This window comes from Dicentrarchus labrax, unplaced genomic scaffold (genome assembly GCF_905237075.1).
Source record: "Dicentrarchus labrax unplaced genomic scaffold, dlabrax2021, whole genome shotgun sequence".
Classification (NCBI taxonomy): Eukaryota; Metazoa; Chordata; class Actinopteri; family Moronidae; genus Dicentrarchus; species Dicentrarchus labrax.
This window is the reverse complement of record NW_026136713.1, coordinates 30,796,058-30,820,060: the sequence shown is the minus strand read 5'-3', so window position 1 is coordinate 30,820,060 and position 24,003 is coordinate 30,796,058. Positions and strand designations below refer to the sequence as shown.

Genomic DNA, 24,003 nt, shown 5'->3' with positions numbered 1-24,003 from the left:
TAACATCCAGTAATAAACAGTGAAGAGAGGGAGATAGGGGAAAATCCAAAATACCAAACTTTATCAAAAAATGTAAATAATAATAATATAAAGTGAAGTGTAAATATTATTTATAATATTTAGTCTTGGAACCTGCTTTAAACAAGATTTTAATAATAGTTTTCTAGTAAATTATAAAAAATGTTGTAAAACCCAATTTCAACATAAATCTGCAGCTATATTGAGCTTTTTAGTCTCTTTCAGCTCAGTTTTTTGGTTTCATGTCTAGCAATGACTCAAAACCACCCCTAACCAACCACAACTTGTAAAATCCAAACAACATTAATATGGAAGTGGAAGACAAAGCCACTGCCTCTTAACTTCAAGCTGCTAAAGTAAATGTTGGTCCAGAAGCACAGCTCCAAATGAATGCTGGCATTTCTCTTTAATGTGTAAGCTGACAACTATTTGCTAACACTTTAGCAAAAACAACTTAATAAGCTGGTTGTAGATTTGTTTTTCTCTTTGCTTTTTATCTGTCATCTTCCTAAAGTGATGATTTTTGATGAAAATCCCCCAAATTAATTAATGCCGCTTTAAATGAGCATGTGCACAGCATCCAGCCTCACAGAAACACAATGGAATTCAAAATAGTTGAAAGAAGGGTACAAGAAAATATATTAAAACCGGATTTGGTGTTCAGGAATGTGACAAACACTGACCTCAGCAACCTTTCAGTTGACTTGCAAACGACAGAAAGAGAGCATTAAGCATGGGGCAGGTGAAGTCAACACTGTGATTTAAACCCCTTTGAGGAGAGCAGTGGGGCAGGGGAGGGATATTAACCTGGCGGAAGTTGAATTCTTTGTGTTGTTGGCTTGAGGGGGAAGTAATAAAACAGTTCATCCCACGAGCCCTAAACCTACTGGCCAAGTGCATACATCTCGATTAGCCGGTGTGAAAGCCCCCTCAACTCATCTCAATCCAACAATACCAGTGAATAACAGGCAAGAGACCAAGCATGGAGAGACTGCTGAATGCACGACGGATAGAGGAGGAACGCTCACAGCCTGTAAATTCTTCAGCCTTTAGGTTGAGTGAACTTAGTCTGGCACTTGATAACAACTGAGTACAAATTCTTTGGAGAAAAACTACAAAAGTTTGTTTCTTCTAACTTGTTTGGTTTGTATTAGCCCAGACAGACACTCAATAGCAGATGGAGGAAGTCTATATTTGAGAATGGTGGAAAGGCTGTTGCACTTAAATGTTGTCTTGTCTTCCAAGCAGTGAATACAACGAACAGTCAATATCTCTCATTGGGGTCTTTCATGCTCAGTTAAGTAAATGTATTGATTTGTGCCCCTGGTCCCTGAACAGTACGTAATTTAGAGGTGGCCACAATGGACACAGTGTCCAGCATTGACAAGCTTGAGTGTCTGTACAACAATTGCCCAAGACATAAAAGTAGTGTCTTGTTAATTAGCACCCTTTGGTCTTTGATTTTGTTGGGCTTCCTTTTTTCACCTTGAAAGTGCAATCCAGCTCACCTGTTGTCACTTGCATCGGTCTTTCTTCCATCAAAAAGTGGCCCTAACTGTCCACACTTGAGTGAAGCCCATCTTTACTATGAGAGAATGTCAAGAAGGTGAAGCTAAGAGCTTTTGCAGTCAAGTGTGGTGGAAAATAGCCATTGTCTGAGTGCTTCCATCACCATCACCAGGCATTGGACTTTCGGATGCCCAGAAATGTCATTCAAGTGACACATCAGACATTTTGGAAACACTTCAATTTGCAAATGGCAGACGTTTAGTGGAAGTGAAAGACGTGCATGCCCGCACACAGGCAAATTAAAGCTGAGAGGAGAAAACTGAAACTAAACTAGTGCCCAGTTCTAATTTACAAGTGCCTTTATGTCCAGAATTGAAATAAGGGCAAAGAAAGAACCCCACTAAATATGTTTTACATTATTTGATGCAGCTTTTTTTACTTACGTTTTAATTCCGCTTTGAAAAAAAAAACTCAACAGTGAGATTGCTTCTTCACCTGGGTACATTCATTATTGTTTGTAGTGATTCATCCACAGAGAATTATGATTATTATTATTCATTCTTCAAATCCCCTCAGCTCTATGGAGCATTGTGTCCTCTTTTAGCTGACTGTTTTGATTTCACAGCTGTTTTGGTTTAGTCTCACTGCTCTCAACAGGGTCGTTGCCAGACACAGCAAGCAGCTGCTTCTCGCAAAAAAACACTAAAACCCAGAGTATAGATTCTATGTGCCCAAATCTGTTTTTTTTTTTTTTTGCTGAAATATTATATCATAACCGATCTGTGTTTGCACCAAATTCACACATACCTCATTTCCAAGTTACATAGTTGTACTTTAAAGGTCCGGTGCCTAACATTTTGGGGGATCTATTTGCACAAATAATATTGTATATATAATATTCAAAACTATGTTTTCATTAGTGTATAATCACCTGATTATAGAAACTGTTGTGTTTTCGTTACTTCCATGGAGCCTACCATGTTGAACCGCCAGGTTTCCACAGTAGCCCTGAATGGACAAATCAAACACTGACTCTGGATAGGGGCCTTTGAGTTTTTCGTTAATTTTGCAGCCACTGTAATTTCTCCTTCGCACTTGGAAGGGTAGAGTGAAGCTACAGAGTCGCGAACTGCAACTGTGCAGCTAGATACCACTAAATCCTACACACTGGAACTTTAATGAGTAACACGGTGTCAATTTCGTAGTGTTTTTAATCTCAAATGGATGAACCCGATTTAAAAACTTTAAAAAAAAGTGTTTACCTGAGTGTGAGATGGTGCAAGACCCTTTCTACCATAGACTCCGATCAGTGCATTCTTCTGTACCGAGATGTTGAACTTAAGGAAGCGTGGTTGCTCCATGCTTAAATGAGAACGCCAGAACACTCCTGGTGGGATGCTCTGACCCACCCTCTTCCCTATGTCGACCTGTCCAGTATCGATGGAGTTGTTTTCCTGATGAAGCACGCTAGTCCTTCCTAGATGACAGAAACACACCCCCACCCAGATTATGTAAGGTGTTACAGAATTAAGACAGTGCAGTTAAGGTGATATGGTATAAAATCAGTCATCACAGAGCCTTTCATGCCATCAACTAAAACCTTCACACCTGCGTCTTGAAATACAATCTTGGTTTTTATGCAAGTCTTTGATGTCTGGTTATCAGTATATGCTGTATTCTCTCTTGTGCTTTCCAGCATAATCTTATTCAAGCAGGGACTTAACAATAAGATAGTCATATCTTTTCCAAATGAGCGATGACCACCCAAGACAGGATTAAAAGTAATGGTTCCCTGTGGTCCATGATGCACTGCTCACCGAAAAAAAATGACCAGATATAATTGGCTTTTTATAAGGCTCTAAAAGGCCGCAGCTCCCATCTTTTCTCTGGTCTTGGTGACTCATAGAGTGAGGCTTCATCTCAGATAAGGTCTAAATGGAATCTGTCAGATATACTGAGCGCTACCTTGCCAGAGCAATAACAGCAAATCAAAACAATTTTGCGAATGATGTCCTTAAACTGTGTCCTTACAGCGCCAAAGATGGAGAGATGGCCAGTTTTAATATGAGTCATGCTCACATGAAAAACTGTAGACTGCAAGGTGCTATTACAAGAACAGATTTCATTGTTAGGAAGAAAAATCTGTGAAGTGTTTTCAAACCCTAGCTGTCTAAAGCTCTATTGTAGAAGGAACGCAGCTGTGTTCTTTATAGTTTACTGTGGCAATGACTAACTTGTTAGGGCGATGATGCAGAGTTGTCCTGCAATATAATAACTCAACCTTTGCTCCTGCATCTCGTAAGAAGTGTTTGCGTGTGTGGACCTGTGTACACTGTAGCCCTGTGTGTATCTATTTGTGCTCGACCTCCATTATTTGCATCCCTCAGTGTTGTGTGTGTAATGAGGCCATTGCCTGTCACTTTAGCTTCAGTCAAAGTGAAGACTGGAAGCCAAGTTTACCTCTGGGGAGAATAATAGCCGGCTATTGATTGCCTTTAAACAGTCCAAAACCTGCCTCATGCTATCTTAATTAGCAGTACTTATGAGGATTTAAATCTAGCCGAGTTTAAACAATTGAGCTTTTGCCTGGCCTACTCAACTCAATTAATGCTTTCGTGGTCATGCATTCTAAATACATGAGTGTGCTTAGAGATTAATTTGGTGGCTTTTGCTGTAAAGGTGAGTTGAGATCGCCTGCCTGCTTGTTGTTGAATACACAATGGTCCAAGATTATGATTAGGCAGTAAAAGCTGTCTGGAATTGGAAGCCAATTAATATTCAGTAGGTGAGAGATCTAAATAAACTCTAAGGGCTGACTGGGCATTGAGCACTGAACATTTCACTTTGCCATTCATGAGGCCAAATGGTGTGTTGTTGCAATTTGTCTTTCTTAATAGTCAGTTGAACTTTTACTTGATTTAATTAATTTACATTTTGGTGCTTTAAAGATCCTTTAGCTTCTTATATTTAAGTTAAAAGTTCATCTAAAAAATCCTTATAGACAGCCCTATTTCCTTTCAAGTTGAGAGTATTTGCACATTTTAAGGCAGTATTATTAGTGTTATTATTTTCACTTCTGAAAAGAACCCATTAACCGAAAAAGCACAATGTATACTCAAAAAGCAATAGCAATAACCCTGACCAAACTAAAATTCTTAGATACGGGGAATCCAACAGAAGAATAAACATTATTAATCTTGGTCATTAATACGGCAAATGTTAATTAGCAGTTTATTCAGATCAGTCTTTTATTTCCTCACCGTCAGCAGCCAGAGCTGTCACTATGCTCGTCTGAGTGGGCCCCGTCTTCCCAACTCCTCCGTTTTCAAAAGCCGGCTGGTTGTCCAACTCTTGGAGCTGCCAATTGAGGCCGAAAAGGTGCATTGCTGTGAAATACACAAAAAGGCTGCGTGGGCTTGTAGAAATGGATAAACAAATAAGCAAATAGCCACACAAAAACAATCAAGCCACTTAAGCACAAAAGACCTGTGGGAGAGCACAATGGATGGATCCAATGCAGGCAGAAAAAAAACAGTTTAACGTCCAACATTTCAGTTCACATTTTTGTTTTTGAGGCAACTCTGCCATGGGTGGCTTTTGTGTAAACACAGCACTGACAGAGGCCAGACAAAGTCATTTCAATCAATACTTAGGAACCCTGTTGCTCTTGCATGTTTCCATGGGGAGTGCTGTTCATTAACGTACCTGTGTGTCGAAGAGAGCAGAATTTCTGTTCTGACACAAAGCTTTCCCTTTTGACAAGAAGACGAGACACTGAAGAATCCTTATATTCTCCACGTCTAACACAAAGCAGAAAGGCCACGGAGATGCAGCCACGTGTGTGAAAAGAGTTAAGATGGACGAAGAAAGTGAGAGACTTTTGAGAAAGTGCAAGGCAGTTTATTGAGACAGACAGCCACAGCAGGAGGAGGAAGTGAGAGGGTAAGATGCTGCAACACTCCTCTAGTTCTCTTACATAACTAAACTGTGTCTGGCTTTCATTCAGCCAACCTGCTTTATTGTCACAGTATTGAATGCAATCAAACTGTGTTCTTGTTGTTTTGGGAAACTGAGGTGCTTCTGTGAGCGCAGCGAGAGGGCCAATCTCCTTCAAAGTCACCAGCCAGGGAACATGCTGAGGAAGCATCTTGATTTCCGACCATTTGATCTGCGGGAGGAACTTTTCTCCAACACCCGTCCCTCGCTGGGAAGATGGATATTGACTGCAGCAAATAACTTGAGAGGTGGATGTGGGGTCAGAGAGAATATCAAATGTGAAGGAGACCAAAAGAGAGATGGAGAACTAGTTTGAACAGTGTATCAGTCGCTGCTTTGTTAAGAAAGTGTGTGTTTTGTTTACAGCCTGCTGATGAATAAATTGGCATCAGTTGAGTGAGGGTACACGTAGCAGTGTCCTTGGTAGTTAAAATAAAACAGGTGCTCTGTAGCCCTGAATTTACATCAAATAATGCAGAATTAACATTGAGTGATAATGTTTGGCTGCCAAGTACATTCAGCCAGCATCACCCTTCGAGTCAGAATCCATTTCAGTTGCCAGCGAAACAAACCAGCAACAGAAATTACTGCTGACTGGTCCATCAATATTTTTGACAAGTCTGACTTTTCTAAACAATCTGAATGGACTACTCTGACAGTATTGTACCTCCCAATGTGAAAACCTGCAAGATCCGTGCACTTGCGGTGTGTTTTTGTTTCACATATTTGCTACCACAGTGAGATTTTCTGTTGCTATTGATATCGTGGCTTTAAAATGTTCTGAATTTTTCTCCATCTTCAACCAGATTTAGATCACTCTCAGCACCGATGCACAAATTCACTGGCAAAACACACAGCACAAAATCTCCAACTTTCTTGAGAAATTCTCTAAATATATTCTCATTATTTCCCTACAACACAAAATCCAAACATACAGAACATCCTCCTTGGCCTAGTTAAGCTGTAAAAATCCTACATTTAAATACCAAACTACTCACTGTGTAAATATTTTCATTTCTTAGACTAACATGTTGGTGTCTTTAAACTGAAAAAGGACACCAGAATCCTCCAAAAATACTCTGAGGTGGGTCCCAAATTGCAAGGATCAACTGAGGACACGGAGCATTAACCCGAAGCGAAACCCATTCCGCCTGAAAAAAACCACTCTGACACCTACTCTTGCAAAATGATTGACAGCATGAAATTAAAGCAGGTTAAGGTTATTACTTAAAAGGTCCAGTGTGTAACATTCAGGAGGATTTATTGGCAGAAATTGAAAATAATATGCATAACTATATTTTCATTAGTGTATAATCAGCTGTTTGTACCAGGTGAGCTACGAGGGTGCCCCAGAATGAGCCTGCACCTCTAGATGCCACTAAATACTACACACTGGTCCTTTAAAAGACAGCATAATCTCTTAATTAACAAAACCTATATTCACAAAATGTGCATTTAGTATTTTGGAACCCTTTCTGTAAAAAAACAAACAACAAAAAAAAACAAACAAAAGAAAAACCTCTTTCTAAGCTGACTAAGACACCATGCTTTATCAAGAAGAGATTGACAGACAGGGTAAAGGTTGGGGTTAGGGTTAGATTCTACAGCCATTCTAGCAGCTCTGTGTGTGTGTTGTACTTAGCTTAGCAAACATCAGCATGCTAACATAACATAGTGACAATGCTAACATACTGATGTTTAGCAGGTCATATTTACCAGGTTCTCCTGATAGGATGACAGGACAAATATCAGAGAGTAAAAGTCATAGTGTAAAAACAACTCGACTGGCTTGGTTCCAGATTGTAAATTCTAGTTCATTTCACATGACAAGTCCAGTGACTCTCCACAGCTTAACACTGTGCACTCCCATCTCCCAGTATCACCAGCTTTCCACCTGAAAGGCAGTGGGCTCTTGTGTATCACACATGGCACAGAACCACCAAGAGCCTTTCCCTCTTTACCGCTCTTAGTGCACCAGGGCCTGAATCCCCACTTACCTCATCAACAAATTGCTTTGAGGTGAATAGCCCTCAATTTATACATTTGCATAAGTTATTCCTGCAGCCTAGGCCAGTTCAATTAATATTTATGGGCCATGAGCAATTCTTCTCTTGAGCGAGAAGCTGGAAAAACTAGCCTCTAATCTCTGAAGTCCAAATTTGCCCTGTGGAACACCTCCACTGACAATAAACGGGAGGTTGAATTTGTAAGTTTACAAGGTGTTTGTTTGTGCTCTGACATCAACATGGTATTTAGTGTACAGAGGAACAAACACTTCTGAACTGGAAAATGTAACATGAGCCCCAGAAAATCCTCCTGGCTGTTCTCACAGCAAATTCCCCATCTTGTCGTATAATTCTTGGTAGTGTTGTTTCCTGGGAAACCCGGTGCTGATAATTGTGCTACAGGTGAAAGTTGTATCTCTTTATAGGAAAGAAGAAATAATATAACTCAGCTAAGCAACCTAAATGCATTACAAACATGAAAGAATATAAAACTTATTGGGTGTTTTCTGCTAAAATATGCAAAGTATGCCATTTTGATGGCCTTCGTCACCAAGCATAATTAGTCAATTTACCAGAGAGAGAGGTGGCCCATCTGGAGTCACAGTGTGCCAACAACAACTTGGAGCTCAACAGCCTCAAAATTATTGAGATAAACATTGTTTTATGCTGGAACCTGCATGCACATCTCCACAGAAACGTCCCAGAGGGACTCCTCGATATTAGTCTCACAGCTCAGAGCATGACTAAGATGTTCCTGTTTTCTGGGATAGTGTCTCCAACAACCTCAAATGGAATGACAAAATCTGTAACGCAAGATTCGTCCAAAACAGGATCTGTTTTTCGGTCCTGTGACAACTGAAGCAAACTCAATGTCACCTTCTGTTAGTCTCTGTGGGATTTCTAGATTTTTATATTAGTATTAGATGAAGGTATTTTTTTTAAAAGTACTTTATTCTGGTGTGATTTTTGTGTGATTTATATATTTATCTTTTTATTATTTTTTTAAGCACCATTGCACCAAGACAAATTCCTCGTATGTGTAAAGACCTACCTGGCAATAACTGTCATTCTGATTCTCTGATTCTGAGGTATTTTCTTCCCCCAACACAGTCCTCATCATTGATGAGTAGAGCCACCTGTATCACCCACTCTCCTCTGATGACTGGTATGACCTTGTTAAAACCATTCATGTCGACCATTTCAATAATTTCATGAGTGCCCTCACTTTAATCTGCACCTTTTACTGAAAAACCCATAAATAAATGATTTTATTTTTCTGATCAATTAAATTCTTGCGGTACAAGGTTTCAGGGAATTAGTGTTTTCCAACTAGAAATCTCAGATGCACTTTTCCAAAACAAACTGATAACATAACTCATGCTTCATTTAAAGATACTTTTTTTTCTCTATATATGTCTGACATTCAAAAGGCAAATGTCAGACAAAAGAAGTGCATCGTCTTCTCCTTATAAACATTTTGATCAAACATGGACATTGTTCGTATTTGGTTTTGTTTGTGCTGTTCAATTTAAAGAGCATTTCCAAAAATCCACATGCTCTTTCTGCATCCAATCAGAGCATCAAAGCTGGACTTGGTCCTGATTGGCCTCCTTCTATCTGAACAATTGCTGAACTCCTTCCAATCAGTCTAGTTTGCAGAACTGGAACTGGAAAGCCTCACCTCAGCAGGTTTGTGCCTCATTTGAATTACAGAAGCTGCTGTTGTCGGTCAGCCAGGCTCCAGTTTAGTGACTGTTCTGCATGTTATTCTTTCAAATTCTGACCATTAAAACATTTTTTATTTGAACTTCTAAATTATCATGATGTATAGTAATCTTAACTTGAGCAAAAATTGAGTAATGTGATACAGTAAACTTCAAACACAGTCCCATTTTAACATATAACAGATGCAGGTGTGCCTGTATTTGTCTGTGAGTTTGTCTTTGTACTAATGGGACAGCGCGAGCTGACAGTAAAAAAGTATTAAAGTACGAGTGCACATTGTAGCTATTTGAGTCATTGCACCTGGCAGGTGAATTGGCGGTGGATGAAAGAGAGAGGAAGTGGTGGAAACACTCTCAGACACCTGAGGCAAGTGGCAGAGGGCTGCATCTGTTTAACTCACACACACATACACACACCAAAAAGGAGCTGAAGCACGAGGCACACACTCTGGAATTGGGCCAAAAATACAATTCCCAAACATCCGACAGGTCTACAATTAAACAAGTCGGTGATTGTTGGGATGAAAATGTTGTAAATGAATCCAATCTGCTAGAACTGTTAGTGACAACAGCTGAACAAATGACTGTTTCTGCTCGCTTTCCCTGTGTAAACTGTGCTGATCTGTCATGAGCACAAGTACAAATAAAAATAGCAACTGAAACCTGCACACAGAGGAGCAGCTAAGTTATAAAGAGTATATGTATATATCAATACTAATTTTATGACACAAGATCATGAACGACAACGAACGAACGAAAGCAACAAAAACAGTTAAGTCAATGAAGGGATTGTGAATATTGATATTGATCTAGCGCATTTATGACCTCTCCTCCAAGAGAGCACTCCCCTCTCTATTTACCAATAAAACACTGGTTATAGGATCTTCCCAACAACCCCATATTTCTCCTTATACAACTGTGTCACATTTCCTGTGCCTCCAAGCTGGATGAATACTTATATATCCGCTCAGGGAGAAAGGCACAGTGTAAAGATTAAGGGCTTGGATGACAAGGGAAGGCATGAGGAGAGATGAATCTGTAACGGGTTTATTGCTGCGGTCAAGATTCTAAAGGTTAGCAAGAAGTCAGCTTTGACACACGCTGTAAAAAAAATAAAAACATTCAGAAGCCTTCTCATAGGAAATAATGCCCAAAGGAGGGGGAGAGGATGAGCATTAGTGTATCTTCCTGACCGAGATAAAAGCATTTCCTGTTTGACAGAATGAGCGAGTTTTGGATTCTAGTACAACAAAGGCTTTTTGGACCAAGGTCTTCTTTAAAGTTCAAGTGTTTGGGACTCTTCCTTTGTTATAAGAGTGCAGCTCCTCAACTTGTGTTTCATTTTGCCATCTGTGCCGGCCATTTGAACCTCTCTGCCTGTGTTTTAACAGGAACCCCCAAGGACATAAATTGGCTGTCGTTCTGTGAACCGGGGATCAGAAGTGTGGGGATGATGCACAGCCCCCTGTCAAAGGGAAACAGACAGGGATGTCTTGTTGGAAACTGCACTGGGGCCTTGTCTGCATATCTGACTGAGAGCTTAGTCAGACAGACGCTACTGAATCATATCAGGACATCTGCAATTTCTGCAGAAAGGAAAAGGCAGTGAAATAGAAATACTTCTGGCAGAGATCAAACTTCACTCAGATTAAGAGGCATGCCGGCTTCATTCACTCTAGGCAGCTTGTCTATCATTGGTTCCGTTTGACCGAATGACATGTCTAAAGATTGTCCAATGCCACCGCAGATAATGGAGTCATGTTTTCTCTCCCCAGAACTGAAAGAAATACGTCGCTTCTGGCACAAAAACTACTGGTTTTCATGCACATGGGTGACAGCTTGTGCTGCACCTCCACATCACACAATACCAACAAGTATTCAGTAGCTATATTTATGCCATATATAGTTCATTTTGTCTGGCTAGATGGTTGACTTGTTTCAAATGCACAGTATTAAGGTGTAAACATTCCATACTGTCAGCATCTAATAATTTGCACATGGTCGGCTCTACATAAAGTGTCATCCCTTAGAAAGAAAAGCTGCATAAGTTACAGTCTACGCGTAGCTCAGTCGGTACAAACATCAAGCCTAGAATATCTGTTAAAGTGGGCGGTTACAGATAAGATTTTCACCTCCTGAACTGCCTCCATACACAATCAGGGACAGAACCTTCTAAGTGGACCAACGTGAGGAGAAGAGATTACTTTTTTTTAATTGCTACCGTGGAGCTGGTGTCGCCTGCAAGTTTGAAGGACAGCTGCAGATAAAAGGCTGGTGGGAGTGTGGCCGTGAAGGGATGAGGCTAACGGGTTGTCAACCGTACAGATTAAGACTTGGGGAGACCGTGTGGGTAAAGGCGAGACAGACAAGAGTGTGTCTATAACTGCTCATGTCTCTCTTTCTGTCTCAATCATAAAGTATTTTGGGGCCCAAATTAAGCTTAATTTCCTTGACAGAAAGTCCAGGTCATCAAGGCTTTATAAACACATTTCTGAATGTTGACCATTAAAATGGCATGGTTTATGGTTTTGACATTTTCATTTCAAAGCTGTTGTAATTTGTTCCATCGCTGGGACAAAGTTCCTCCAACACACATGTCTAATAATTAAATACGCGAGGACTGACTGTAACTGTCTTGTTTATTTTTTATTGTTACAGGGTTTTGGCAAAGCCTCAAATCAAAACTTGAGTCATGAATGCTTTCATTTTTGAGTCTGAAGTGTCAAATCTCACATGGTAATATCTGTGAGACTGACTCTGAAGTTGTGTGTCTGAAACAGAAAAAATAGCTGGTGTGCAGTTCTCATTAATATGATAATCTTAATAATGCCCCATAATCTGTCATGCACTGTTTTTCTAATGTTGTAATTTGGCTGTGTTTGGGATTTGAGAACACATAATCTCTTAAAATTCTCCATATGAACGTGATGCAACTAGAAATTTAAAAATCTTCAACGCTCATACAGCATTATCTCAGCCTTACCTATGCAGTAGCAGAGAATGATGGACAGAACCACAGCTACCCCCACAGCGATCAGGGCCGTGCACTTCCAGGAGCAATGTTTCGGTGTCTTCTTGAACTTGAAAGCCCCTCTGGACAGGCTGTTTCTGGGCAAAGGGCGCGCTGGTGTCGAGTAAACTGTCCCCGTTGCCATGGTGTAACCAGGGGCTGCTGCGCCAAAGAAAGGTGTTGTTCCTGTGCCCGTTTTAAATAGGAAGTGCCTGGAAAGGAGGGAAAAAGGAGAAAAGGGTATTGTACAAATAAGTGTAAAATAAGTGTTGGTAAAAAAAACATAGCATCCAGAAAGTCAACGGCTCAAAGAAAGTCCAAATTAAATCCAAATACCAAAAGAATCTCTCAAATACAGTCTATGCTACAATACTCCCATGTGTATCACACTGCAAGAGGAACTGGGTTATATTCTGATATTCAGTATAATCCTGACATTGAAAGAGGTGAACAAAAAGTACCTCATAAAAACAATCATCTCCCACTTGCCCTTTTACAACTGGGCCTTTGCTAATAGCCCATTATACCTGGGGTAATTAAGAGGGTTTAATCAAATGCACTACGGAGTGATCGTCCTATTAACTTTTAAACCCCACGTGAAAAGCTCTTAAGTAAATGAATTAAGCCTTGTTGCCACTCTTGCCACTACTTAGAGTTTAATACCCAAATGCCTCTAGGCTTATGGGGACGGCGAGGGAAATTGGACAGATTGACCATGCATTGCAAATGCTCTTCCAATCCAATGTAGAATTTGTAAATTTTTTATAAAAAATAAAATACACTTAAAACAAGCTGTCAAGAAATATTTAGTATTTTATAGATTGAGTACTCTTCTTTTCAGATATATTAAGCCTTAAAGTCTTCACCAGGATTACATTAGGGGTTGAGAAAATACTTGACTTTAAAACATTACTCGTGCTAATTAATAATAGTAATAAAAAGTTAGAATAAAGTACTTGTACAACACAACCTTTATTACTCAGTCGATGGTCGTTCTACATGAGTACTCTCCTTGACACTCACTCTTACACACACAATTACACCTGAGAGTACCATCCCAGCACCACCACAGTAATACTTTTTCAACTGGAACAGTTGGAGGTTAAGTGTCTTGCCCAAGAGCACCTCAACATAGTGTAAATAAAGTGGGTGCAACATTTCCCTGTCCAGGTTTACTCTCCTGCAATCTGCTGTTACCAAAGGAAAAGTTAAAAACACTGTATAAGAGGTGAGGCTAAGGGGCCTAAAACAACCACTAAGAACAATAGAACAAACAACCGCTTAGAACAATAGAGCAAACATATGAGATTTATAAAGGTAATCTTGCAATAAAATACAGATTGCCAATGCAGCAGTAAACAAATACCTGAGTGAAAATGTAGCTATATAAATGCCACTTTAAATGCGTACAAGAAAGAGTTCAATTTCTGGGCATAAATGCGAGAAAAAGCACAGTCTTCCCTTGATCTCACATCCCTCTACTTTCTGCTAAAAGTCTTACACAACATTTTACAGTCTTGTGTCCTATAGATCCCAGAAGGAGCAGATTGCCATGGAAACAGCTAATTTAAATACACCAATAAACTGATAAAGCAGTGTTTACTCATCAATTATTTGTGCGGCATCTGTGAAGTCTCCATGTAAGTTTTGTAAAGGCTTTTTGAAATCCGGACTGTGAATCTGTACTAAAAGATGCTTGAGAACAGCTAATTGGGTGCATAATCTGAAGCTGAGCAGTTAAGAACCGAAAAAACACTTACTAATCAGAGTTTCCCTGATTATTTGATGGGAGTGGTGGGTCAACATGATTTAGGGAAGCTGCACCTAAAACTGTTCATTAACTGAAATATTCTTATAGTTGGACTAAATGCTTGGGAGGACTTTCCACTCTTATGGTCAAAGGTAAGGCTAAGGGAAGTTAATCAGAAAATGTGTCAAATTTAACTGATTTGTTTGAAGGACACATCATAAACCTACACCTCAATGCATTGCTCTTATTTCAGCCCTGCCGCTGATATTTCAGGTACTTCCTATCTCCTGTGACGATATCTCTGGGCTAAAACCTCCTCTGATCAATTCTCGACTCAAAGAACAAATGTCAGATTTGGATCGTCTGGCTCCTCGATGCCCCGATTGACACGTGCAGCCATGGACATACAGGGATTCCATTTAAAGGTTACTGCATGTCACTGCTGGAATGACAATGCTCCGGTCGTCTGCAAACCTGGAGAAGTTCAGATTCTCCAATCTGGAACAATCTGTTACTGCGGCAGACTCTGTAATACGCAGTTGGGTATGAATTGAGGTCAAAACTTGCACGACGTCGGAGGCGGCAGATGTGTAGTCAGAGACACGGCAAATAGACACTGCTGTCTGGGGAGTTAAGTGTAAGTGGATGCAATCTGATGAGGCAGACAGAAAAGGATGTGGACGTGTGAGTTCATATATGTGTGTGTGTTTGTGGGGAGGTCTATGTACCCTATTTGAGGGGAGGTGACTACCTATTGCAAGTGATGATGGGGAGATAGTTTTGCCTGTAAATACAGGTCGCATATATATATGTACCTGTGTTCTTATTTATGCAAATATATGAGTACATAATGCTCTCATGGCTTACAAGTCAAAGACACCTGGGCTAAGAACACCAAGGGAACATCTGGAGAAGCTACAGAGCCTTTCAAAAGACTTTACTAAACATAATAACAAAAAAAAAACTGTATTAATATCACCAATAAAAACATGTGTAAACAGATCATAAAATAGTGTTTATTTGCACAATTTAGTTGATTGAACAATCTGAATGCACATTAATTACCAGAAACATATGGCACACCGTGGGTGGTTTAAAATTAGAAAGTCAGCTATATTTCAGTCATTTACATCCCTTTCACTTGTACAAGAAAATGCAGAGGGAACCTGACTTTCAGGAACTTTCAGCTTCAGCATCCCCAAGACAAATCCCTGTGCCGGACATTTATTTGCACTCAGCGTTTAAAGTAATTCTGGTGCTGATGTTTTTTTTCATGTAGGCCTTTTTTTCCCCCCCTAAAGAGCAGACTGAAGGGGTCCAAAGATGAAATGCTGTTGGACATGATTAACAAACAGCGGACCAGTGTAAATGTCTGCAGCTATACACACTGGATGACCGGCTGTAATTGATTACAGCCAGTGTGATGCAACAAGGCACATTACTATGCTAATCCAGCCAGCCCTAGTGATAGCAATAGGGTGTGCTGTGACTGAGTGAGACAGCGAGAGTGAGATACAGAGAGAGAGAGAGAGAAAAGAGACAATCAAGAGAGTGTGAGACTGAGAGAGAAAGAGAGCAAATGAATGTGTGTCAGTGTGATCGCCGTGTGTTTGTGTGCACGCCTGTCTGTCCCATTGAGAAGCCTGTAACACAAAAGCGGCAGCCAGCCTGGTCTCCTCTGCTCTCACAACATTGCTTGTCATCAGGATGACATTTGAAAACATCCTCACAGAGGACAAAAGACTAAACAGTGAGTGGGTGGATTTGTCTACGGCTAAGCTCCTGCTGGAGGGGCGAGAGAGCACACTAGAAACAATGCAAATCGAAGCACTCAGAATATGTAATCTTTCTATTAGCTGCTGTTCTGCGTTAGCATTAGCATTTCAAGGTGAGAGCTGGAAAAATGGGGCCGGCTTTAATCCCATGACCGGGAAAAAAAAAAAAGGACTACAGATGTGGCGGGTGTCACAGTGGCTCGTTTTCACGCTCGCCGCTGTCGCCGTCGCTCTTCCCCAGATCACCACCTGCCCTCCCATCGGGGGGGCCTGCTAGCAGGTGCTATTCTGGTAGAGCTAGCTCCGAACCCGCGTGATGGTATTTCAGGCGAGCTTTTCTGTGCCGTCCTGCCCACGGAGATCAGCGTGGTGCCATCTTGAGTCGCTCCCTCTGAGTGCTCAGATTGTTTGCACATGGAATTGACTATATTTAACAAGTCTGATTAGGTTTGGCATAAGAGGAGCTCAGCTCTTATGTACATACATTTAAGATGGCCTAGCTCTGGGCATGAGACAGTTACTCTGTAGCTAAATCTTGAGGGACAATTGTGGTGAGGACATGTTTCAATACAACCCTAATGTCAGTGTGTTTTAGATACTGCAGGTTACATTTTAAATGTGTACTGACTTTTTATATGCATAACTATTAAGATTACTCTTCACAATCCATCCTCTGTTCATGAAAGCTTTTGCATTTGCTGGCAAAACTCATCTGGAACAGATGCACTTCGTGTTGCCAGCAGCAGCAGTTTGTACAGTAACCTAAAATAAGAGGAAAATATTGCAGAACTCTGGAATCACCACAGAAATGTGTGCTTGGCACTAAAGATGTTGGCAAAATAAATAAAAAGGAAAACACGTCTTGAGGATTACCACTTTGTCTACACCACCATCCACTTTGGCAGGTAACCAGCCAGCACCGCAAGCTCCTTTCTATTCCAAAAGGCTAGTTGGCTGGTATCTTACACATGACTAATCAGTCCTGGTGCGATCCTGACACTGAGGCTGCTGTACAAAAAAAAAAGTAAAATTTTCCTCCTGTGATGCAAAGCATGACTGTCTGACTTATGATTTACATGTGCATCCCACACAAACAACTACACGCGCACACAGAAACCGAATCCTACTTGGATTACCTCTGCTATTCTTTTTCAACCCCCCGAGAACAATTCTAACACATTTTCTATCAGCAAAATGTACTGTCTGTGGGACACTGTACCACATGATGATTTTAGAGCAGAGACATAATTTCATTTCACCAAAAGGACTCCCTTGACACATGAATCCAATGAGGATTGACAGTACATTTATAACCGCAACGTGTGGCTGGGCAAGCCTTCAAAAGACTCATTCTGAAATGTCATAATGACTGTTATAGCTGAATGTCATTGAATCTAAGTGAAAAAAAAATGCTGAAGTGGACTCCAAAGGACATACATATGTAAGAGAAGACGCCTACCTGTATGTTATCCAGTGGAGCACCTATAGAGCTTATAGCTCAAGCTATATAGGCTTCAAAATAAAAAAAAATCACACATACTGGTATAGTCTATTTTAAACAAAGGATTAAGTACAGCTCAAGAATAATTACTGTATATGTGCACTGGTCTCTTGAGGGACATGGCGATTCATTTTATAATGAAGTTCAACTGAATATTTCTAATTGAAAATATCATAAAAAAACTATTTCAGTGAAGACAAAGCCAGGTGGTTAGAAAGGGAAACCTGAGGGGGTTTATTAAAATAATTCCACACACATTAAAGATCTGATTGTCTCCTTGTGACATGAGAAAAGCAACGAACGGTATCACTGCTATGTTACCATCTAATTGAGTCCTCTAAAAGGAGCGGTCTTGGTTATCCTGAAGGAGAACAAAAGCTTCAGTAGAATAATGTCATAAAATGATCTGCATTTCTCATGGTGATAAAAAACTGTTCAGTGAACGACACCAGATCGTTTGGTCGTGGCATCATCAGGTTTGGGTTTCAGTTTATTTTTTAGAGATATTTTATAAACATTCTTCAGAATTGCTGTAATTTATGTATATTTTTAATAAAAAAGTACGGACATTTGTCACATTATACAGTTCATATACTGCAGTTAGGTCCCCGATATAAACTGTAGTTGGGTCCAAGTTGCAATACCAATTGATGATTGTTTAATTTTTATCATCTCAGAGCTGCAAAAAAAGGTTTCATTTGTCTGATGTTTGATCTTGAGTAAATGAGCCAAAATCAAACTTGGTGTCTTAACACAGCATTGACAGTGTGAGCATAGTGAGGATCAGTGAGTTCATTCATTCACTATATAATAATGAGAAGTAGTTACAGTAGAAGTTACTGAGTGCAGCACTTCACTCATTTACAAAGAACACTGAAAGCTATTCACAGTGAAAGCTAGTTGGTACTGAGTCAAATTAGCACACTTGTGCTTTGAAGACCAACACTTTTATGGGAGGTTACACACACACATAATTCATTACTGCTAATTGCTGTAAAAGTAGCTAATGCTGTCAAATGAGTGCTTTACTTTCAAGGAGATCATGTCACTGGAAATATATTAAACAAGATCATAACATTGTGATTTACATTTGACACTTTTTTAATCAACCGCCTTGTACAGAATAATTTACTGTCTGTACATTGTGACCACTTGTACTGTGCGGTATAAGAAATAAAATCCATGTCATTGATTCAAAAGAAATTCACATGCCTGTGCAACCTGAGGCCACCTACATATGTGCTGGCCCCAAACCCCCTGAAGGCAGCCTAATGAATACTTTCTGGAGCTTCTGTTTACATTTCCCAACCTGGTGGTTTTCTTGACATCTGCAATTATGTGGTGAACCGGGTCTTCCCTTTTGGCCCCGTTGGTTCACAGCAGCGCTCTGTTCCCACCCACTGACAAGCACTTGATTTAGAGTCCACTGTGGTGATAGTGATTTATGCCTCGGCTGATGATAGGTGCGCACATATTGTTTTGTCGATACAGCTAAGACAGCTCAAGGTCATTGCGCGGTTAGTATTCAATCACTGCATCTTCCCCAGAAAGTGAAACTGTCACCACATATCCCAATTGATTCAGTCAGATCATAAGAGGTTGTTACTTCATGCTGCCACAGACGAAACTCAAAGTTTACATTCATCTAAGCCTGAGAGAGCGGATTGCACTGTGCCAGGGAAATATCAGGCTAGAATGCAATCATCTACTCGAGGCCATTTCTGAGTCAGGGCGCAATGTACCACACTTCATTAGCCAAGATATTTTGAGCTCACTGATTAAGAGAAATATAACTGATGTTTCAAGAGTAAAACTTGGCAGAGGCTCTTATGACAAAGTAGTATCTTGCACAGCAAATTTTGATATAACACACAGTCCGCTTACCAAGTTCCTTGTTAAGTTATAGCCTCTTTGATTCGAACTGGCAAGCTTTCTGATATTCACATAGTTCACTCTAATCATGCAAACTCCTTCTGTGTAGGTCTATCTCATTTAGTAATCAGTCCTTGATCATGGGTGCATACAAAATTCAAAAAAAGCTATAAACACTTAACAACAGTATTCTCAACAGAGGCGAAACAATGACCATATTTATCATTTTAACAGGAACCAAATTATGTCATTCACAATCACTGATGATTTTTGATCATTTGATAATTTATCCGGATGAAGAATAGTCCTTAATATAGGTCTGGTTATTGCCAGGTGTCTTTTCAGCATGAAATGTCACTGCTGAAGTTTATTATGTGCTGAGGTTCACACCAATACTGAACTTCATTCAGTCTAGATGGGTGACATGTGCCCAGAACCTTTGCAGGTCGTACAAATGGTAAAAGGTGTGATGGAGCCAAAAAAGCACAAGCATTAATATAAAGCTGATAATTTATGTTTGCCAACAAAAATCACACTGGTGGTTCAGTCAAGACTGAGTGAGTCACCATTAACCCTGACTGTGAGTTTTAAAAAGATGGGCCAATATTCATTATCTCAAAACACCAAACAAGCAAGTGGATTCAGCAGACAGGCCAGTAGATTTGGCGTAAACAAAATATGGCAAACAAACTATCAATTTAAATTAGTAAATTATAGTTATAGCTACGGTTTCCTTCTTTGATTTTCAATTGTATAGTGTATAAGTGTATACAATTCGAATACAGGGTAGGTCATGGAACACATTTCAAAAAATGCAAAATTTTAACTGAAAAATAAACATTTTAAAAACAGCAGCTTGGCCTCCCGCTCATTTGTTTCACATCATTTTGTTTTCTGTGTCAGTGGAAATGGCTTCATAATAACACCTGGAGCTGAATTTCCCAGCTCTGTTGTAGGTCACTGTGGGTCACTCACCTGCTCTCCAGGGCCACATTGCTGCCCAGGACCCAGCTGTCCTGCAGCTGGACGCATTCCGCCGTACTCTGCAAGTCGGCCGCCAGGCCGGCTGTGGGCGGCGGGCTTGGGCTCCTCTGATTGGCCAGTGAGCTGCGGCTCAGGGACGTGATGGACGGATGCTGCTTGTGTGGGGGCGGGGCTGGTGGGAGAGGAGGTGGGCCTTGCTGACAGGATAGATGGTCACCTGGAGTGAAGCAGAGGGAAAAAGATGTCAGAATAGTTTGTCTATTCTTAAAAGTTGCAAAATCAAAAGGTTAAGTCATTTTGTTTTGCCAATTAAAATTACAGCCATAGTAAAAGAGACTGCTTGCTAAGAGACAGCAGATGGATAAAAAGTATGCATCTGCCTTGTATGGAAGATATGACAGCATACAGCCACCTAACAGACCCAGAAAAGTAAATACAACCAAGAGCAAGACATTAAAATGAGATGCAACCACTGCAAAAAGAAGTAAAATAAGAGCTGCTTTTATGGCGACACACATAATAATTGTCACAAACGCCACACGGCTGACAGTTGGGTTCTCTTAAACAGAAGGTCACTTAGAGAGGCAGCTGTTCTTTTATGGGCGCTTAACGCAATGTTTCACGTTTGATTACAGCCAGAGAAGACTCTCAAATAACTAATGACCAGAACATCCATTAGAGCTCCGAGAGAACAGGTTTTCCAATTTCACACAAAGCTGTGTAATTGGCCCCCAGAATGGCATGTGGTGATTATCTATCCATCTTCCCTGTTTAAAAGGTAAAAACCCACAGTGCTGACAATTCTGATTTGCTCCAATGAGCCCCAAATGGGTATCGTCTTTCTTGCCTTAGAGAGGCTTGGAGAAGATTGAGAAAGCTGGGAGTTGCGTCTTTTAGGAGTTGTTGTTCTTGCATTGACAGCATGAATTTTTATAAAGCCTAAAGGAGTCACATTTGGAGCATATGAATACTGGAGGTCGGTTTTGGTGCATGATTTAACCTTTGCTTTCTCAGCCATGCATAAAGACCTTGTGGACTGTAATCCATGGATCAAAATCTGCTCTGTGCTACTGGCTAGACAGAACTACTTCACTGTAAAGACACTAGTCATTGTTTTGAAAAGAGCTTTTAATGACCATGCAATTTTTGTCCTTGTCTGTGTACATCCGCTTTTCACTGTGCCCTTTTATGCATAAAATAAGCTGTTCATTGCGAGCAAATGAGCCTTGCACTTGGTTCCAAAGTGCTAGGAGCAAGCACGTCTGCCATTCAGAGCAAGGTAATAATTTATACTGCTTTGAGGCGAAGTCCTTGGGACTACTGTAAATGCAGGTACATATAGAAGCTACTGGAACAATTTAAGATTATTTCTCTCATATTCAAAAGGGAGGAATGCATCAGAAATATACTGTAAAGATTATTCTAATTAGAATGATTACTAAGAATAAAACTCTTCTCCATGAGTTACTTGCAGGGACAAAGCGGCTGCTTAGCAAGGGCACACTATACCAATAATTTTTGCTGTTTACTTGCATGCTTTCATCGTTTTTTATAACTGAATACAGACAGAGAAAGACAGACAGATAAAATATGAATGGTGTGGTGCCGAATCAGGAGTGACAAGAGTGCACAGTGCCGGTGCACAAGGCCAATCTAAAATTAATTAATGCCCGATTAGAGTTTGATCAAATCCAATCAAATATGATCCCTTCATCACCCCACACCACCTTGTTCAAAGTCAATTCTGAATCCTAACGCATGAATTACCTGTGATCAACTGCGGTATTGGCATTTGAAAAATATAAGGCTGCCACGACTTAATGGTAATGAATACAAGACATCCCACTCATCTCCTGGGCTAGACTGTGAGCCCTATTAGAAAAGTGCTAAGTAGGCTAATAGAAATGTGGATTATCTACCAACACTGGATGGTTTTACTTCACCTCTGGGCCTTGTTCCACTGCATGAGCCCACAGCAGCCACCAGCTCCACTTCACTTTCCAGTAGAAGCATTTTTCATATAATCAGCGCACACTAGAACAATGTCAATGAGAGGCTAAAGGGAAATGAAGCAGAGGCGAAAATCAGATGGGTTCTGAAAAACAGAAAATGATCTAACATGGAGGTAAGTGGAATGTTGACGGCCCAAGAGGATTGTTTTTAGATGGAAATGTGAGGAAAAAATATATTTTGATTATCACTTGAAAAAAACCCAATCAAAAACAAGCTTAATGTCCATTTCAAGTAATCAGATTTCAGTTGTTGCAGCATCCTTTTAAAAACACAGTAAACGGTGCATAAAAACTGCTGTATGTGTTCTCCCACACAAACATCATCTTATCATCAAACCCACATATGCCACAGTGAATCCTAGTAAACAAACCACCCTTCTATTACAAATAAAGATACATGACAGATATTGCACAAATCGGTATTCATTTATCTTCATGTCTACATATTGATCTATTGGCATATAGTACAAGGCAACATCTTGATTGTCCTTGTTTAGTTTGCAGGCTGCACTGCTGGCACTGAGAGTTCGAAAATGCAGCAGTACACAGTCACCCATAAAAATATATGTGGTGCAGGTGCATTAGGGTTGATGGGAGTAGTTCCGGCATGGCGAGCACAGAGATGAGTTTGAACAGGTGCAAACATTCTCGCCATTACAACTTTATGGTCAATCTTGAATCAATTTCTGACGAATCAACGTGTTGCAATGGCACGCCTCAACTGTAACACGAAATGAACCGTGTTTTTAGGTGAAAGCCCATGCTGAGCATAACGTTCTCAAAACACAAAATCCCAAAAACCTTCAAAGGTGTAGGATTTGACGTGCAGCAAATCTGACGGCATAATCCCACAATGAACTAAAGGAACATAAAAGCCCATGAACTGAATTGAACCTACTGTATGCATACTTTGCAAAAAAGCACTCAAAGCTTTTGGGTGTAAATAAGGTCTTCCACTTGAAATGGTGTTTGAGTAAGCTGTAAAGCACTGAAGTGAAACAGTCAATCAGTTTTGGTTTAGAGTGAAGCTAAAGAAGCAAACTAGAACTACTGGAATACAACTCAAAAAACAATGTTTTAACACAGAGAATGCACAGTTGCTCTGAAAAAAGTGAGCCAAGCATGAATCAAACTAATATTTTTGTCTTTATCCTCAGAAGCTTAAAGATGCAATTCTTTGCAGATGGAAAGGTTGCTTTGCTAAAATCCTCTGTTACATCTTTAACCACAACCCAACAGCCTTACAAATCTGCTGCTTCAATATTTTAAAAATGATAATATCATTTTTCTCATATAAGTGCCATAACATATGCTAAGCATTTAGCAATTGGCCTAGATTCACCATATCATACCTGAGGAAGAAGAAGCAGCAGGGAGAACTAATCTAAAATGGCTTCTCCCTCCACTTTTGGTTCAACAAATATACCTGCACACCTCTTACTAAATGAGCTCATATGTAAGTTGGAGGCGTAACTGCACTGGTCACTTAAACCTTGGAAATATTACTGAACACCAAGTTATGCCCTTTTAACTATTTAGATCTGAAACTTGCCTCCGTGTGGATTTTAAGTGATTAATTATGTAAACATTTTTCTCAGTTAAAGGGTGATCTCGTCCCCTTAATCTTTAAATTTGCGAGGTCAAGATCAAGTGGTGCAGTAGTCACTTTTTTCAAAAAGAAGACTTGTTTACTGTTTCTCCTCCGTGCAACAAGTGAGGTTTGACTTCATGTCTGGATTTTTATATAAGAATTAACATTTTAATTGCTATGTGTTTTCTCATGCATTTGATGTCCTTGCCACAGTAGGTGTCTGCTCTGATTTCTGGTCTCCAATTTGAGGCGTGG

The 24,003-nt window shown here is 40.1% G+C and overlaps 1 protein-coding gene across 6 annotated transcripts in view; it reads right to left on the bottom strand.

Moving 5' to 3' along the window:
* The window catches only part of si:dkey-237h12.3 (teneurin-3), a 134,815-nt gene that overhangs the window by 54,786 nt on the left and 56,026 nt on the right, over positions 1-24,003 (bottom strand). For all 6 annotated transcript variants that reach the window (XM_051420400.1, XM_051420401.1, XM_051420403.1 and 3 more), the window contains exons 4-7: positions 20,137-20,362; positions 12,237-12,475; positions 4,788-4,913; positions 2,790-3,004 (exon numbers count right to left, since the gene is read on the bottom strand). In XM_051420400.1, coding sequence (XP_051276360.1) covers positions 2,790-3,004; positions 4,788-4,913; positions 12,237-12,475; positions 20,137-20,362 — 806 coding nt within the window. The remainder of the gene's footprint in view (positions 1-2,789; positions 3,005-4,787; positions 4,914-12,236; positions 12,476-20,136; positions 20,363-24,003) is intronic.